Raw genomic sequence first — 19109 nt, forward strand, 5'->3', positions numbered from 1 at the left:
GTGATGGACTCACGGACCGGTCCATCAGTCTGATGGAATGCCCACCTCTGCAAACTAGTAGTGTAAATGTTTTTTCAGCAGAGGATGATAATGAGGTTCAAGCCCAGAGGGATAGAAAAAGGAAGACAGGACACAGAGGGGGAGTCCAGAAAATGGCTTGTGGCTAATGGCCATGTTTACGTTGCAGGTCGATGGCGTCCGCGGCGAGAAGGGACAGAAGGGAGAACCTGCTGTCATAGAGCCCGTGAGTATCACCACACAAAGGTGGGGGATTCCAATCACATGACTTGACTCGAGTCAGACAAAAGTTTTGAAAAACTCGATTTGACTGACTTGGTATACTGGAGACCCGATTTGACTTAGACTTGAAATGCATGACTTCACAAGTCTTGCCTGTTTTCATTTGGAAATCTGCATTTTACAAGATTTAAGATTGTGTGCCATTCGTTTTCTTTTTTCAAATGAAGTTATTTTTAATGTTGGACCAACCCCAAACTTGGCAACCCACCATTATGCAATGATTTGAGGGGCAAAAGACATCTCATGAGGCATCACAGAGAGAGCACCCAATATTACTGCATTTGGATTCAATGAGTGCGTTTTTGATCAAATCGGGAAAAAGAGAATGGCAACATGCCAGGTTCACAACAGAAAATATAAGAGATGCGGGAACTACAACAAACCAACAAAGAAAGTTAAGCTACGTCAACTTCAGTTTAATCAGATTTAGAAAACTTTATTCATCCCTGTGGGGAAATGAATGATTTATCTACCCTATACCTGGCCAAACATTATCTAAGCTTCATGACGGATATGCATTTCATCAAAGAATGGGACTCAAGTCATTGTGATTTGGACTAGAGTCGACTTGAGTCATTCGGTGTCATTGGCCTTGGACTTGTGTCGATATGAAGACCAGATACTGGAGGTAAAACTGCATTAATAAGGGGATTTAACATTGGCTTGATTTACCATGCCCAAGACAAAATGACTTGAGACTTGCTGGAGATTTGAACATTGAGACTTGAGACATACTTAAACCTAACGTACTTGTACATATTGCCCGTGAATATTCTCATTCATCCAAGTCACTTCACTCACAGGGCATTGAATCGATCACAAATTAGACTGCCGTGAGTTGCTGAAACCTGCTCGTATGAGAGGCATAAGCTACTCTAAGACAACCAGGAACGGCCCAGTTGCGATCGATTCAATGCCTGGAGAATGATGCACACGAAGCATTCTGCCTTACTCCCACTTGTGTCCCCACGCACTTGTACGCATGTATGGATGTTTGCATCTGCCATATGTATGCACTCATCCTGACACAAACTGTTGGCCGACGTGCCGCGAGGGAGAGGCCGTGGTCATCCAGACGACAATGTAAACATTTGGAGAAGAGCCATGTGGGGCTCGTCACTCATGTGTAAACACGGAGCGGGCTGTGCCTAAACATTGGGAAAGCGCATTGGAGAATTACCCTCGAAGCTTTTTGCTCCCAACCTAAGCTGCCTCAGTCCCAAAACAAATGTCAATGAGTATACACTGCGGCGTGACGGAGCGTTTTCGTATTTACGCCGACTGCGTGTTTAGCTTCTTCGCCTTGCGGACAATAGACAGATGTCCTCGCTTTTCCCATTGCGCACACGCGCGGGCCAACGTGCGACTTTTTTTGCCAGCGACCGCTTCGAGAAATCCTGTGAGGTAAACATTCAGAGGGGCAGCGGCCAGCGGGCCCTGGAAAAAACCGCTGAGGTCACAGAATTACATCCCAACGGGATACATTTGATTTATAGTAGCCGCGGGTTTTTTTTTTCTTTTCTTTTTGTGTGTGTGTGCCAAGGACACCACTTTTTCCCCAAACATTTTATAGCACGTAACCCCCAACTACAACCCTGATAGAGTTGGCACACCCCCTCTTATCATCGTAGTTATGTACAAGTACATACCGATGAAGTCAGAGCATCCTCATCACATTGTCATCAACAAGTCTTTTTCTGAATGTTTTTTCTTCAACATGCCAACTGACTTGGCAAACCCCCTCTCACATTGTGGTCGTCTAAAAAGTCTTTTCCCCGAACGTTTTAATCCCCAACAGATTTATATCGACTTAGCACATCCTCTCTTACATTGTGGTCGTCTACGGCAGTCATTTCCCCAAACTTTTCCCATCAACATCTCAGGAGAGATGATGCAAGCCCTACACTGTAATCGTTTTTGCGAAACTCATTAACTCATTCAATCCCAATGACACATTCATACGTCATTTCACAGAGGGTCTGAAAAAGTCTTGTACTGAATGAGTTAAAATCAAACCCAACGACATAGCCAATACAGCTGGCGCACCCCCGTGAAAATTACAGTCAACAATAACAAATCGCAAACTCTTTAAGCCACGTCCTCCCCTGAAAGTTGGAGCAATGCTCTCAAATTGTGCTCATTGACAACAGTCTTCACCCCAACATTTTTAATCCATTCAACCCCCAAGATCCCAAAAGAGTCGGTGCACCCACGTCTCAAATGTGTCTTCCCCCGAAAACTTTTAAGCCATACACACTTTTAAAATATGGTGCACCCCTCTGTACCATGCACATGCATCGTGGTCTTTTCCCTAAATTTGTAAGCACCACTTTTAGTATAATTCACGGAAGCTGGCACAACCCCTTCTGACCTGCACACACTCTCCCAAAAAGTCAAAACATGGTCTGTGTCCATAATCAGGATCTGACCACGATGACATTGCACTTTTAATTTTGCGCACCCTCGTTTGAGGGCGCACGCAGTGGGATTTCAGTGCTACAAATGTGCATTTCTAGTTTGAATACACCCAAAACACATCTTTGGAGTCAACCTTACATGCTTGTCTTTGCATGCACGTACATGTTGTCTCTCAAATGAATTCTCTGTGGCGGTGCGCGACGTGGTGCGCCATGCATTGCACTGCACTGCAGGGCTTTTTTTTCCTGCACAGATTAATCACCGACTCAAGTGACGGAATGACAGGCAGGAATGCGCGTTAAGCCTTGACCTTGTCGTTTTAATTAATTTTTCAAAACGCACCCCCTCACCATTCATGTGCTTTGTGCCTTGCAGGGAATGCTGATGGAGGGTCCGCCTGGGCCTGAGGGGCCAGCGGTAAGTCAAGCTGCCTGAGCATTGTCCTCCGCACGTCTTGTTCCTGCTGATTGTTGGCGCTGGTTGCCGTTCTCTCCCCGGCCCGGCCTGTTTATGTTAGTGCTCTGCACAGAAAACATGCCTCGATTTCCCCATTCAAAAAGGGAGCGGTCGCTTTCCCAGATGAGATATGGACTTGCCCAGATGTCCATTATTAAGATTTTTTTTTTTTTCCCCCTTATAAGAGGCAGTCCCAATTCAAGCCATAGCCATATAAAGGGCGCCCCCTGACGGAAGTCGCATATTCCTTTCCCCCCCCAACATGTGTGACCACTTTTCAAATGAAAAAAAAAAAAAAAAAAAAACTTCATGAGATACATGTGAGAGCTCAATGTCATCTTTTTGTGCTTATAAATCAGGGTCTTCCCGGACCTCCGGGTGCATCCGGCTCACCGGGCATTGCTGGAGATACCGGCGAGAGGGTGAGTACACTGCAAAAGCTGTTGTGACCTCATTAAGATTTTAAGGGAAGAAATGCAAACTATCAATCCATCCATCCACCTGCCTACCTTCCTACATAGCCACGCCGCAAAAACTAGCCTTAAGCTTCAGTCGAGGAAGGTGGAAAGTATAACTTTTCCGACTGCCGACTAGAAAAAGTGCACTAGAATGTTCCTTTGAACTGGGAGGGCTGAGTCGCAGTCGAAAAAAGGACGCCGACTTCACTGACCGACTTCAATGTGACATCACTCGACAATGGTAACCCCATGGAGACACAGACCGTGAAAGGCAAAACATAATTTACAAAGATTATGAACATTTATTTAGCTTTATTTATCCATTATTACATTAACTTAGTTGTGCGAAATAACTTCACAAAAGACAACATGATTTGTACTGACTGCGTGAAGATATGCCGTTATCTCCGATGCATGAAGCTATTTGGTAATGAAATGCTTTGAAGATATTGAAAAAGGTTTGCTGGAGGTCAAAATATGTTGTGATGAACCAGAACAACAAACAATTTATCGGAATCAGCCATCTTTGCATTCGGCTCAAACGCTTTGAGGTCGGAATTGGGCCAATCCGAGTGGGATAAATCCAATTTCCCACCGTCCTCGGATGCGGCATTACAAAAGAAGATTTGAAGCAATGCCATGAGAAATATTTTACTTCAAGCTGAATTATCTACCAGTAGAAGGGGTAAAAGTGGATGTATTTGACTTGGCAGAAAAAGAACATCTGTCGATCTATACTGCAAAAAACAGTCTTAAAAAAAAACAAGAAAACAAAGCAATGACTTGTAGAATTTATTACTTGGTTCACGCAAAATTATCTGCCAATACAAGAGAAAAAAAATGGTCTTTGAGCGATTCCTTAAAACAAGCAATGACCAAACATAATTTGCCTTGATTTTAATATTTCATTTTGGTAACATTTTAGTTCACCGCCCAGTGTTTTGCAGTGTTTTATTCAACTAAGATTCTTTTTTTTTTTTAAGCATGTGTGTAGGTGTGTTCACACTCATTGTTTCCTCACCTTTTAGGGTCTTACGGGTCGTCCTGGTCTTCCTGGTGCTGATGGTCTACCAGGACCCCCTGGCACTGTCCTGATGCTGCCTGTAAGTAAACCACAAAGCAATGTTATGATAAATGAGAGCATAGGGCATTGTTTTGGGACGTTCACCACTACTCGGGTGTGATTTATTGCTTTACACTTCTGGTTTTATGTTAGTTTCACACTCTCTATCGGAAGGTACAGTTTGCTATTGTTTTCTTTTGAATGTTATTGAAAAAAAAAAAAACCATCCTGTGCTTTAGGAGCCTCTTGTAGCATTTGTTGCAATCACCCCAGGCTATCAAAGATGAAATTAATTACCGTTCAAGTTAATGTTTCTGCAACTTCAGGTTTGATCGTAAATTTTTCATATAACCAGACATAAGGGCACAGGGGGGAAAAAAAAACAATCATTCATTTAGATAAATATTGCTATGTTTTTTCCGCCTAACCCTCACTTAAATGGCGATAACGTGGTAAACATAAAATAAACACGATGACGTACACAATGACCTGTAGATTTTTATGCATCAGGGTTATTCTGGGTCATTTTGAACCAATTCAATTTTTAGTCTCTCTAATCCATGCGTATGTAACTCTGGTTCCTCGAGAGCCATATCGTGCATGTTTTGGATATCTCCCTACTACAACACACCTGATCCAAATGATCAGCTCATCAGCATGCTCAGATGAAGTCTGAAACGATCCTGATCATTTGAGTCAGGTATGTTGTAGTAGGGAGAGATCCAAAACAGGCAAGAAATGGCTCTCAAGGAACCGGAGTTCCCTACCCCTGACCTAATAAAATGACATATAAAAAAACAGTACTCGTCTATAGGCCGGTCCGCCTCTCATTTTAAATGGCCGTCTGTCGGCGGGTGTCACCACACTTTCGCAAATAGTATATCTCCTTAATGGTTGTATTTTTAAAATACACCCATTAAAAAGAGATGTCAATGTGAATTTGAGATAAACTTTGAATCGAGTCAAAGTACTGAGCTTCATAAAAGACATTGATAGCTTATTATAATGTTAATTTTGTTAACCAAGTCACCCCCCCCCATTAAATGATTAAAAATGTGGCGCAAATAAAGACTTTGAATTGGGTCAAAATGACTCAGAAGCTGTCAAGCTTCAACTTGTCTCCTTGCTTCTCACCGTCTGATGAGTTTCCCAGATTGGAACTTGAGTTTTTCCCACAAATGGCGTCTGGACAGGAAGTCTGTCATTCTGCTGGAAAATTGATTCCCTGAAAAAAAGAAACAACAAAAAAAAAATAACATCCGAGCACATTGAGTTTGTTTGCATTTGTGATTTGGAGACTAAAACACACCACATATGTGAAGGCCAAGCGAGGCCATTGATTTTATGATTGGGCCAAGCAGCTAATGAAAGCCATGTGAACTCCCAACAAATGGTGGTCAGAGAGGGAGTGAGTCACCATTGCATCCAGTGGTCTGTATACCGCCTCTTGATATATACTGTGTACATATTTGAGAAGCCCATTAATGAGGCAATCTGTGAACAATTCCCTGAAATGGTGTCATCTTGGACTACAGTTTCTCAACCTTGAGCCAAAGCTGGGGATTCTGCAAAATTAATTTGCGGACCGTTAATAAAGTTATGGAATATTCAGTTAATTTGTATGAAAATGACCTAATGAATAGTATGGAAACGTTAAAATATGAATCATTGCAGCGGCATCTCGGCAGTAAAATAGCAAAATTATGAATGTAATCATTCTGTTTGCAACAAAAAAAAAATACCTTGAAAATCAACAATCTAGGGGTCATCATATTTTATCTTATTTACTCATATTAAAATTTATATTCTACTTTATCAAGAACACCCCACACTGCAGGATAATCACTCAGGATCCTCGGGCCTTGAGGACTATGTGAAAGGGTCTCATGGAATATTCCCCTGTAGTGTAATATTGCCTTGTGGCCACCAGGTGGCAGGTGTAGCATTTGTAAAAACGGCCTTGGATACTGCTGCTGCTGGTCTAGACAAAAACATCCTTGCATTTGCTTTTGTCCTCATTCGGGTGGCAGGTGAGCTGGAGCCTATCGCAGCTGACTTTTTGGCAAGACAAGTGGGGTAAATCCTGGACTGGTCGAGGCCAATCTCAATGCCACACCTATCCCTTCAAACTCACATTCATACCGATTGACAATTTACAAGCTTTAGTCAACCTAATAAATAATCTTTAATAATTTAACCTAAAATTACTTTTGGCAAGAGAAGTAGGATACAGTCCATCCTTGACTGGTCATCGGCCAATCTCTGATCACATAGAGACAAATAATCATTTATGTTTATACACCTTTGGACAATTTGCAGTCTTCAATTTTGGTGAGAGAAGCGGGCTCCACGCTGTATAGGTCACCAGTCAATAACGTGGAATATATAGACAAACGAGCATTCACGATCACATTCACACCTGTGGACAATTTAGAGTCTTTGCTGAAATGTAACATACCTACATGTTTATAGAATATGAAAAGTAGCTGAGCAGTTGAGTAATTCAGTTACCTGACAATGACATTTGGCAACTAGTCGCTGGCCAATCTCAGGTCACGTAGGGACAAATAACCATTTACTTTTACATACACGGCGTGTTTAAGATGATTTTTGGTGAGAGATGTAGGGCACACCCTGGACTGGTCACAGTGTGCATAATGACAAACAACCATTTTCACTCATATCGACACCTACAGTGGTCAATGGATCTTACGTCCATTTTTTTGGAATATGAAAGGGAACCAGAGTCATTTACTGTAGTTACCCAAGAATGAAATTTGAAGAGAGAAGCGGGGCACACCCTGGACTGGTCGTTGGCCAATAGCAGGCCTCAATGAGACAAATAACCCTTCCCTTTTACATCCACACTTATGGCGTAATTAACAGTCTTCAAATAACTTAGGCTTGATTTTGTGGGTGGTGAGAGAAGCGGGATCCACCTTAGACTGGTCGCCCGCCAATCTCATGGTACATGGAGACAAATAACCTTTGTGGTTTCCATTCACACCTGTGGACAAATTAAGAGTCTTCAGATAATTTAGATTTGGCGAGAGAAGTGGGGCAACCGTGAAGCAGACATGCTAACCACTAGAACACCATGCTGCCCGTGTCTTACAAATAGAACTAGAGGTGCTCTTTGCCATATTTGGTCAACATATATCTTCTCTCCCCGTTGTAGTTCCGATTCAGCGCTGGCGGAGGGGACTCCGGGCAGAAAGGACCGGCCATGTCGGCTCAGGAGGCCCAGATGCAGGCCATCATGCAGCAAGCTCGGGTGAGCCAGCGTCCGCGCGCACACGCCGTCACGTCTTCAAACACACTTGCATGGGTTGGTCTTGGAATGACGGTTTTGGTTCTCCTATGTCCAGCTGGCGATGCGCGGATCCACCGGCCCCATGGGTTTGACCGGCAGGCCCGGCCCGCTGGTGCGTACCAGAAGGAGGTCACCCGAGGTCACATGACAGATGAGCGAAAGATGATGTTACCTATGAGGGTTGTCGTTTCAGGGTCCTCCTGGTATCGCGGGACTGAAGGGAGAGTCTGGAGAGGCCGGTCCTCAGGTGAACAGCCAGTTGACTTGATTTTACGACCACAAATGAATCTTAACGTAGCTTTTTCCAGCATTGGAAATGGTAATAGAAATATGGCTGTCCATGTCATACAGCCGTTATTAATTGTAGAGGCCTTTTTCCCCCCAATTTCAACATTTATAAACACCCACACAAGTATATATTTTTTTAATATATATTTTGTGGGTTCTGTATTCTTTATTACGTTTATATTTTTAAATTATATTATTGTATTTTATTTAAATGAATTTAGTATTTTTTTTAATGTTACCATATTCATGTAATTTTCCTGGATATTTTGGCTGAATTATGAATTTCTTTACAGGGTCCACGGGGACCACTGGGATCATCTGGACCTCCCGGAAAGCCCGGCAGAAGGGTATGTGTGACGCAAAGTAAAACTTAAACATATTGTACATTCGGCAAACATTCCAATCTCATAATAGTAATAAAAATCTTTACCTTTGCAGGGTCGCGCCGGAGCTGATGGTGCCAGGGGAATGCCGGGTCAGTCTGGACCTAAGGTACGCGTTCGGACCCGTTCTGACTTTTGGAAATGTGATGTCCAAAAACCTCAAAAGCTACAACGTGCTGTTCTTTTTTTTCCCAGGGGGATCGTGGCTTCGATGGTCTGGCTGGACTTCCTGGCGAAAAAGGACACAGAGTGAGTGACTGATTGTTTTCCCCCATTAACTTTCCCATTTTCCTGACATCAATGAGCTTGGTTCCAGGGTGAAGCGGGGCCCCACGGACCACCAGGTGCACCCGGCGAGGATGGAGAGAGGGTATGTTTTATTTTTTATTTTTTTAACTGCCATTTATCCGTCATGTGACATTGGGCATTTTCGCCTCCAGGGAGACGACGGAGAGATCGGACCAAGGGGACTTCCCGGGGAATCAGTGAGTGTTCTCATTTTTGCAATAAAATAAAACATTTTAAAAGTCTACGTTATGGATTTTTAGCCTGCACAACCGTAGCGGATTCATGTTATTCTCATAATTTGAGCAATGTTGAGGGGATTTATAAGGGAGTTGGAATGGGGGTGAATTAGGGTAGTCTTAATTTAACCTGTGCAATTTTTGTGAGATGTACTTTTTTTCAGCCTTGCAATTTTAGTGGAATTTACAGATGCCTCATTTCAACCTGTACAACCTTTGTGGGCTTTACGGTAGACTTTTTTTAAGACTTGAAATTTTAGTGGGATTTATGGATTTCTCATTTGAACCTGTACAAATTTTCATGGGATTTATGGTAGACTAATTTCAACCCGCATCACATTTGAAGGATTCACAGTTTTAGTGATCTCATTTTAACCTGAGTCACTCTGAGGCGATTAGGGTAGTTTCATTCCTTGCACTTTATTTACGGCAATCTCATATTCATCTATACGATATTAGTGGGATTTATAATAATATATTTACCTGCAATTTTTGAGAGATTTATGTTAGTCTTGTTTTAACATGCACAATTTCTGGTAGTTTCATTTTAAGACTTGCAATTTTTGAGGGATTTACAGCAGTCCTATTTAAACCTGTGTAACTTTTGAAGGATTTACAGTCATTTTGGGAGGGACCTGTGTAACATTTGATTCATTTACAGTAGTCTTATTTTAATCGGTGCAATGTTCAAGGGATTTATGGTAGTCTAATTTTTTTTGGGGGGGGGGGGGGGGGCGGTTAACACTACTCTTACTTTGACATGGCCAAGCTTTAAGGGATTTACGGTATCCTTACTATAACATGCACATCTTTTGAGGGATTTACAGTAGACTTATTTTAACCTGCCCAATTTTGGGAGGACTTACTGTAGTCTCATTTTAAACCCTTCAACCTTTGGGGTTTTTACAGTAGTGTCGTTAAAACGTGCAACATTTGATGAGTCACGATAGTGTCACTTTCAGCCTTGCAACTTTTGGAGGATTTACGGTAGTCTCATTTTAACCTGCATAAAGTCGCAGCAGCTCACTTTCAAGGACTCTTAGAGCTGCCGTTATGATTTATTTTGTCCACCAGGGTGTGCTACACTGCCCTGCCGTCATGCAAAGGCAGGGCAAGTGAGTCTGATATCCAATTCATTTTAGTGTGGGACACAAATTGCACAATTTGAATTTAACTGCGACAGACCAATAAAATAATTACATGCATTCAAGGACATTTTTTTAAAAATTGTTATACTGTATACATGGTTAGTTTTTGTTCATTTAAAAAAAAAAAATCACTCTTCATATCTATTACTAAATTTTGTTGATTATTTTGCCACAACATTTTAAGTGACAGGGAACTGGAATAGGAATTTACATATTGATTACAATAACAGATGTGTCAATAATTTTACCTATAAAAAATCATGCTGATGATGATTTCAAGAAGAAATTTTGCTGCTAGTTTTTTTGCAGTTCATGTCTACAATTTTTAGACTTGTGTGCCAGGTTGGACCCTCAGGTCCACTGTAGAAGGCCATTTGGGAGAAAAGTAAATTAAATTTAGATGAATTAAATTAAAACAAATTAAATCTTTCTTTTTTATTGGATTAGGATTAATAATTCATTGGCTGCTGGTATGACAGCATATCTGATCTCATTCTTCTTCCCTTATGCCAGGGGCCCCGTGGTTTGCTGGGACCGAAAGGACCTCAGGGCCCTCCCGGACCTCCTGTGAGTCTCCTCATGCTCGCCATCACTCGCTTTTCACAGCTAAAGATACTTGCTAATATTCATGGATGTTTATGATTTATGCAGTAATATCTTGCTTCATTTGGCGTCCCGCAGGGTGTCACTGGAGTGGACGGCCACACTGGACCCAAAGGCAACATCGTAAGTGGCAAACATTTGGACACAGTTGGTTTTCAGGCAGGAAATGGGAAAAGTCTCGTTTTAACCTGCACAACCTTTGAAGGTTTTATTTATAGTAGTCTTACTTTAACTTTCCCACAATTTTCTGGGGAGTTCCAGTGGTTTTATGTGATACTTTTGGGGCATTTTCTGCCTTGCGCAACTTTTGAGAGATTTCGAGATTTTGAGGGAAAGTCTTGCAGGGAAATGATGGCTTGTGTTTTTTCAAAGGGACCTCAAGGAGAACCCGGACCTCCAGGTCAGCAAGGCAACCCTGGTGCTCAGGTGAGCAGACGCTCTGAAAATCTTGTTGACTTTCTCTCTGAGAAAATCCATGATTTGTTTTTTTTAACCTCCTTGCAGGGACTTGCTGGGCCTCAAGGTGCCATCGGACCTCCCGGAGAGAAGGTGATGTCTTCGTCTTTGCGGAATTTAACTATGTTTGAGGCCTAACCCTGCCACCTCTGCAATCTGGCTTAATGGAATGCAAATGCAAATGCTAATGCTTAGTCATGAGCACACCATGCCTGTAAGGCACAAGTGAAACACCGCTCCCATCTACTTTTTAATTAGTCGACTATTAAATAATGCAGCTGGTTTCCTCCAACACATGCAGATTTACAACGTATTTCTAGTAGCGTGACTTATATATTTTATTTTCTTCTTTTTACTTGCAGGGTCCCACCGGGAAACCCGGCTTGCCAGGAATGCCAGGAGCTGATGGACCACCTGTGAGTCCCCTTTTTACCACGTTTCCAAAGACATGATTGGGAACCTAATGTACATCTTTTTATTTTTTTTGTAAATGTTTTATTATTATTATTTTTTGCAATCAATATCATCCACTACTGTTTGTTAGACAACAGTGACTTAAAACAATGGATTTGGATTTTGAACATTCACGCAATGAAGCCATTCAGTCATTCGAATAGATTTTTTTTCCCGCCAATCTCTGATTTTAGCTTGTGCGCTTTTCTAGTCAGCAGCAAAAATAAAACATAAAATAAAGAATTACATAAGACCTGACCAGTATAATACACACATAATTATAAATAAAGAATGTAAATAGCATCATTAATTTGGGAAGAAGCACTACACTTGAATTCTAACACAGAATTTTCATTGGTTAATAATGTAGCCATTATTACAATTATTATTAGTTTTTTTTTAATTTTCAAAAATTATCAACATCAATGTCAGCCAAGTAGGTTAACAGACTAATTTGTATATGCATCAAACATAAAGTATATATTAAACTATACATTTATTCATAAATACAAATAATAATATCAATAATAAAATTGATGTTTTTACATTGAAAATTAATTCATATAAATTAACATATCAATTCAATAAAATAAAAATTATAAATAAAAAAAATTGCTATACTGTATAAATAAATTTCTAACAAATTTTACTGTAAAAAAAATCTGAAATTAGATCCTTAATTATGAGTTTTGTTACTTTTTGAACCATTTTCTTTTTAATTTTTTTCCTTTACATTGACGCCATACATTTGAATCCCTTTTGTATTATTTCTATGTTCCAACCAACTCATTGCCAATTTCATAACTATATAAAAAAAAAAGACATTCACATAGATCAATATTCAACCAGCAATGCCCACCCTTATCCTTCTTTAGCCTTGAGTGTACAAATAGCTCTTTGCACTTCCTTTATTTTTTTTCTACACTTCCATTTGTTTGCTGGCTCCCGCCTGCACCTCATCTCGGATCCATTTCCTTCCCAAAGTGGCAACACTGGAAAGCCATCAGCGCTCCATTTCCTTCCAATCTCTGCACTCTCTCGGCTGAATGTATACTGAATACATATGTGTGTGTATGTAGTCCAGTTGTGGGACCATAAAGCAGCGCAATAAGAACAAAGTCCTCACTGGTGAATGAAGTTTTCCATTTATTTTGTTCTCTAGTAGATTTACCACTTTCTCTTTTATTGCAATATAATAATAACGCTTTACGATGATCATCGTAAATCGTTATGGTTGTCATTACATGCATCTGAGATTAGATTATTTGACTGTTATGATTCTTAGGGTCACCCTGGAAAAGAAGGACCACACGGAGAGAAGGGACACATGGTAAATTATTCACTGCAACACTATTATGTGCGTGTGTGTGTGTGTATTACAAGTAATGACCTTACTGTTGTCTTCAGGGACCCGCCGGCCCTCAAGGTCCCATCGGTTATCCTGGTCCAAGAGGCGTGAAGGTGAGTTGCCAATCCACCCCAGGCTGTCAAACTAACAAGAAAAGTATTAGCGATGTTTGTCATAGGAAAATAAGTGTCTACAAATGAGTATGAATGATGCTGTAAAGGAAATAAAGAGGGAACATTATGAGAGGGAAAAATTGTAATAATGAGCAGTTGGACTTTTTGGGGGGGAAAAAGTTGCAATTTATGAGGACAATGTCTCATTGTCTGGAGAAAAAAATGTCTGAATTTAACAAGAATAAAGTCAAATTTTTCATGAGCAAATATAACACTATGTGGAAATAAGTGGGACTTAAGCAAAAAGATGCAATATTGATGAAAGAAAATATGGCATTTTTTTCTTAAAGCTTTTCAAAGAATAAAGTTGTTTGGAGGGAAAAATGTAATTTTACAAAAATAAAGTGGAATTTCTCGTGAGAAAATGTTACAATATGATGACAAAAAATGTGATTTTTTTTATAACGGAAAGTTGTAATATTAGGAGAACAAAGTCTCACTAGTCAAATGTGTTTTAATGGATGATTGTTTTGGCGGTGCACGTCATATTACAAGAATAAAGTCAGGATAGTTGCCAAGAAAGAATGATGATTTTATGAGACTTTTTGGGTGGTCATGCTTAAAAATACCAAGATTTTTTTAAAGTCATAATTTAAGAGAATACTTTTTTTTAACCAAGGAAAAAAGTTGTAGCATTAAGAGAATAAAGAGGAACCTTTAAAGAGAAAGTTCTAATTTTATGAGAATGGGGAGCTGTAATATTACAACAGAGTAAACATATTTTTAGAAAGGATTAGAAACATTTTAGAAAAAATGTATCTTAATATGTTTGAAAATAATATAATACAGTATGTTGGGAGAACATAGTTTATTTTAAAAAATTGAAAAAGTTCTAATTTTATAAAAGAAATTAACAAACTGGAAGAATCTTAATACGATGACATTAAATTTGGGGTGAAAAATGCCGTAATTTCACAAAAATAAAGTCAGGTTTTCCCATAAAAAAATTATTTTACTAGTAAAAAGAGGGATTTTTCTTTTCCTGTAAAAGGTTCAGACTACTATTAGAATTATGAGTGGGCTTTTTTTTCTGGAAAAAAAGTTGTGCTATTATGAGATTACAATATTTTTTTGTAAAAATCATAGGGTGATGAAAATATGAGTTGAATTTCTTTTTATAGAAAATATGGTTACTATTGCAATAATAAAATGTTTTATTAGCAGTATAATAATAATAAAAAGTAATATTTTCGAGAAAAAACGTTTTAACATTACAAGAATAAAGTTAAAAAAAAATTGCATGTAGACTTTTGAGCTCTGTATCTTACCTTTGTACCGTTGTTGTGTCTCAGGGAGCAGATGGCGTCCGCGGCCTGAAAGGAACCAAAGGAGAGAAGGTAAGCAAAGCAGAAGCGTCAGTAACTTGTAGATGATTATTCATGGTGCATCGTCTGTCGTCCCCGGGTGTCACTGGAAGAATTTCCATTTAAATTGAGCCTCGCTCTTGTTGCCAGGGAGAAGACGGCTTCCCGGGCTTCAAGGGAGATATGGGTATCAAGGGTGACAGGGTAAGTCTTCCCTGTATTCTGGTATGAAAGCCAAAAGTAGCGCTCCGGTACTCTTAGATCTGCTGCGGGGTTGTGGGTAATGAGCAAACATAAGGCACGGTTACGATTGCTAGTCCGCTTTCCAATTGTAAATCTCACAAGTTGCAACTTTTCACTTTGAGCAATAAATTCTGAGTCATAGCTTTTACCTGAGACATGTAACCTTGAGTCCTGGCCTTTAACGGCGATTCATAATCGTGATCGTAGCCGTTAAGTGTCATTTGCAGGTTTTAACCTTGACTCTTATGATAGATAGATTTATTTGTAATCTTGAGTCCTAGCATTTAACCACTAGTCAGTTTTCATGCTGAGTTTTCACCTTTAAGTGTAAATTGTAGGCTTTAACTTCAAGTCTTATCCTTTAGTGTAACCTTGGACTAACCGATACTTGTAGCCTTCTACATTGAGTCAGAGCCTTTAAATTTGACTCACAGACGCCATAATTGAGTCATAGCCTCCGTTTTGAGTTGTAGCCTTTAACCTTGAATCATTGCCAATTATCGAGTCATAGCCTTCAACCTTGAGTTGTAAAAGAGTCCTAGCTTTTAGGTTGAGGCCTCACTTTTAAATTTCAATTGGAATTTTAATTTTAAATTGGAGCATTTAATCTTGAGTTATAACCTTGATTCATAGCCTTTTACATTGAGTATTGACCTCTCAGTCAGTCGAAGTTTTTAACATCCGATCCAAGACTTTGAGACGTAGCCTTCAACCTTGAGTTGCAGCCTATTATGATGAGTCGCAGTCTTTAATCTTGAGTCGTTACCTTGATGCCTTCTGACCCTGAGTCGTATCCTTTAACATTGTGTTGTAGGCCTTAAGCTTAAGTCACAACATTGAGTCATAGGCCTTTACATTCCAAGCCTTTAAATTGTAGTCGCAGCGTTTATCCTGGCATCCCAGTGTTTAACCTTGATTCGTAACCTTCAACCTTGAGTTAAAACCTTGGGTTGTAGCCTTTAACCGTACCCATTAACCTTGTGTTATAACCTTGACTTTTAGCATTTACCTGTAAGTTGAAGCCTAATTCGTTGAGTCATACCCTTTTACATTAAGTCTTAGTCTTTAACTTGAGTCTTAGTCTTTAACCATCAGTCATATATTTTTTTTAACCATATAACCTTGAGTCATCGCCTTTACCGGTGCGTCTTAGCCTTTTGCCATGAGTCATAGCCTTTAACTTGACAGTTTTTAACCTTGAGTTGAATTGTAGCCTGAACTAGCTTCCTAAAGTCACTTCAAATGCCAAAGCATCCACTCAACCTGACTACAGAGCAATCAATAGCGCTTTAAACCCCTCAAAACCCAGGAGAATGTAATCAATTTGCTCAAGACAACAAGCAGATCAATATGAAAGATTAGAGGATAATCCAACATAAAAGATATCAGGAAAAAAAGCATGTTGCTTTCAAATTTTGGACCACATTTTCCCTTAGCATCAATGCAAACATTTCTGGTGTAAATACTAACACTTGCCCTTGTACTGTCCACTCAGGGCGAGCTTGGACCAGCAGGACCCAGAGGAGAAGACGGTCCCGAAGGGCCCAAGGGTCGCTCAGGTCTCCCCGGAGACTCCGGTCCTCTCGGCCCATCTGGCGAGAAGGTAAAAAGTGGTCACAGTCGTGTAGCTAGCACATGGAGCTAACATAGCAGTCAATAGCATCACTCATATGGATATGGTATCGTCCCACAGGGTAAACTCGGAGTGCCTGGCTTGCCCGGATACCCAGGAAGACAAGGACCAAAGGTAGCAATGGGGACACTTGTCCATTCCCTTTGGCCACAAATGAGTAGTTTCTCATTTTTAGGACAAAAGTCAACTTTGTGGGCCATTCTACTAACGCTGTATTCAAGTAAATGCATGATTTTTTTTCCCAAAGACAATCAACCTGTTTTGTTCATTGTTAGGCCTTAACAGAGGTACATTCTTGTTTTTATTTGGTCAGGATAGCATTGCTAATTTAATTAGCGGGATAACACTTTTAAACCATGTTCCCTTTCTTAAGAGACCAAAAAAATAGTCTGACTTTCTTTCCATTTCTGATTGGCTACATTTGCCTTAGGGGTTACCTGTGCATTTACAATAGCTGTTGGTGGGGAAAAGAAAAAAAAAAGTTTATTTATTTATTTATTTTGATTTTCAAATCATTTTGCGTGGGAATAAATACACCAGTCTTGTTTTTCCTCATAGGGATCTCAAGGTTTCCAAGGCTTCCCTGGTGCAAACGGAGAGAAAGGAACTCGGGTATGTGCGACTCTTATGGCATAACATTGTAGGATAACATAAAAAGAGAGCATTGCATAGTATGACATGGCTTTTACAGTAGCATAACATAACATAAAATAACACATAATAAAACATAACGTAGTATAACACAGCATAGCATGACATAGCATAACAGTGAAGCATTGCAGAACATAAAGCATAGCATAACAGAGTGTATTGTAACCAAGCAGATTGTTAAGTAGGATAACACATAACATTTCATAGAATAACAGCATAGCATGACATTACATTGCATAGCATAACGTAACGCACATAACGTGAACAATACAAAATAGAACCACATATCAAAATGTAACGTAACATAGCAGTATAACATAACATAGCAAAAGAAAACATAAAACATAATTCAACGTAACATAGTTTAGCCTAGCATAGCAAGACATAGCATAACATCGAAGTGGATTGCAGAGTAGCATAACAATGACATAACATAGCATAGCGTAACATGACATAGCATAGCCTAAAATAGCGTAGCATAAGATAGCGTAGCATAACATAGCGTAACACGACATGATAACGTAGCATCGCATATCATGAAATAGCGTGGTGTGAACCAAATGGAATGTAGAGTAGCATAAGGTGTCACAGCAAAGCAAAATGTAAAATAACATAACATAGCACAGCACACCATAGTAAAACAGTATTGCATAACAATGTAGTGTAGCACAACATAACACAAAATAGCATAATAATATAAAAATAATAATAGCAAAACATAACAACATAGTAGCATAACAAAACACCATAGCATAGCATAGCATAGCAAAACAATGAAATAAAAAATAATGTAACACAGCATAGCATATTTTAACATATCATAGTGTATCTTAGCATAGCATAGCATAAAAATGCACAGAAAACTACACAATGGAGTGTTTTGACTTTTCATTATCCTAAATTTCTCCGGAAAAAATTCTGGAATCAAAATGAGAAAAAAAAAAAAAAAAAAAGGATTTCCCTCACTTCGTTTTGTGTCTGCAGGGAACGGCGGGAAAGCCGGGACCACGTGGCCAGCGGGGACCGACGGTGAGTGTCAGCAGAGCCGTGACACTAACAGATGGCCATCTTGGCACGTCCAGTCACTAAAATGAATCCTGGTGGGGACCTGAAGGTCTTGCCGTGACATGTAACCATGCCTCGTTTTCCACAGGGCCCTCGAGGTGAGAGAGGCCCGAGAGGACCCACCGGAAAAGCTGGACCAAAAGTGCGTAAAACTTACTTTAAATGCCAAATCTATGCTCAAATGGACATCTTTTATAATACTCTTTATAATCATTTTTATTATACTCATAAATGGAAATTTCATCTCGTGGTTTCTTCTTTTCCGCAGGGCAACTCAGGGACAGACGGACCTCCAGGACCTCCTGGCGAAAGGGTAGGTGACTTCCTGAGATCTTAAATGAATAATTCCAATATTTTCATTAATAAGTGCTGTTGTTTGTGTGTCAGGGTCTGCCAGGACCTCAGGGACCAACAGGATTCCCAGGACCAAAAGGCCCACCGGTAAGTACTCACCCCCTGTATTTTATTCTATTTTATTGTATTTTTTTACACATTTTGATATGTTACAGCTGTATTCTGAGATGGATAACGTTTCTAAAATGTCATTAAAATTTTATATATACTGCACCATCATGACAACAGTGACAATATAATTGGTTTTAGAAATTGAGTTTATTATTCACATGCACACTACTATTCACCCCATTCACTTCTTTTACATGTAATGCTACAACTGTATTTTGAAATAGAATACAATTTTAAAATTCCTTCAAAACTCTGCACATACTGTCCCTTCACCAAGTGGAAAAAGTTAGGGATAACTTTGTAGCTATATTTAAAAAAAAAAAAAATCTTTTTTTAAAAAAACATTGACATTTTTGTTGTTGTT

The 19109-nt window shown here is 39.7% G+C and overlaps 2 protein-coding genes and 1 long non-coding RNA gene across 5 annotated transcripts in view; 1 reads left to right on the plus strand and 2 right to left on the minus strand.

Moving 5' to 3' along the window:
* LOC147135460 (uncharacterized) overlaps positions 1-3206 on the minus strand; it is a 69893-nt gene extending 66687 nt beyond the window's left edge. The window contains exon 1 of the mRNA XM_086053856.1: positions 3069-3206. The gene's annotated coding sequence lies outside the window, so the exon portion shown is untranslated. The remainder of the gene's footprint in view (positions 1-3068) is intronic.
* The window catches only part of col5a1 (procollagen, type V, alpha 1), a 77674-nt gene that overhangs the window by 41446 nt on the left and 17119 nt on the right, over positions 1-19109 (plus strand). For all 3 annotated transcript variants that reach the window (XM_086053850.1, XM_086053851.1, XM_086053852.1), the window contains exons 10-37: positions 188-244; positions 3094-3135; positions 3534-3596; positions 4661-4735; positions 7874-7969; positions 8064-8120; positions 8202-8255; positions 8590-8643; positions 8735-8788; positions 8875-8928; positions 8996-9049; positions 9120-9164; positions 10865-10918; positions 11033-11077; positions 11327-11380; positions 11459-11503; positions 11773-11826; positions 13149-13193; positions 13271-13324; positions 14677-14721; positions 14839-14892; positions 16427-16534; positions 16625-16678; positions 17123-17176; positions 18200-18244; positions 18369-18422; positions 18549-18593; positions 18668-18721. In XM_086053850.1, coding sequence (XP_085909976.1) covers positions 188-244; positions 3094-3135; positions 3534-3596; positions 4661-4735; positions 7874-7969; positions 8064-8120; positions 8202-8255; positions 8590-8643; positions 8735-8788; positions 8875-8928; positions 8996-9049; positions 9120-9164; positions 10865-10918; positions 11033-11077; positions 11327-11380; positions 11459-11503; positions 11773-11826; positions 13149-13193; positions 13271-13324; positions 14677-14721; positions 14839-14892; positions 16427-16534; positions 16625-16678; positions 17123-17176; positions 18200-18244; positions 18369-18422; positions 18549-18593; positions 18668-18721 — 1569 coding nt within the window. The remainder of the gene's footprint in view (positions 1-187; positions 245-3093; positions 3136-3533; positions 3597-4660; positions 4736-7873; positions 7970-8063; positions 8121-8201; positions 8256-8589; positions 8644-8734; positions 8789-8874; positions 8929-8995; positions 9050-9119; positions 9165-10864; positions 10919-11032; positions 11078-11326; positions 11381-11458; positions 11504-11772; positions 11827-13148; positions 13194-13270; positions 13325-14676; positions 14722-14838; positions 14893-16426; positions 16535-16624; positions 16679-17122; positions 17177-18199; positions 18245-18368; positions 18423-18548; positions 18594-18667; positions 18722-19109) is intronic.
* Positions 14688-18568, minus strand: LOC147135462 (uncharacterized). Its single transcript, XR_015089872.1, has 3 exons — positions 18182-18568; positions 16408-16523; positions 14688-14697 (listed from the first exon to the last, which is right to left on the minus strand). It is a non-coding gene; the product is annotated as an uncharacterized LOC147135462 (long non-coding RNA).

This window comes from Filicampus tigris, chromosome 15 (genome assembly GCF_054856515.1).
Source record: "Filicampus tigris isolate MCC_2025a chromosome 15, RoL_Ftig_1.0, whole genome shotgun sequence".
NCBI classification, from domain to species: Eukaryota; Metazoa; Chordata; class Actinopteri; order Syngnathiformes; family Syngnathidae; genus Filicampus; species Filicampus tigris.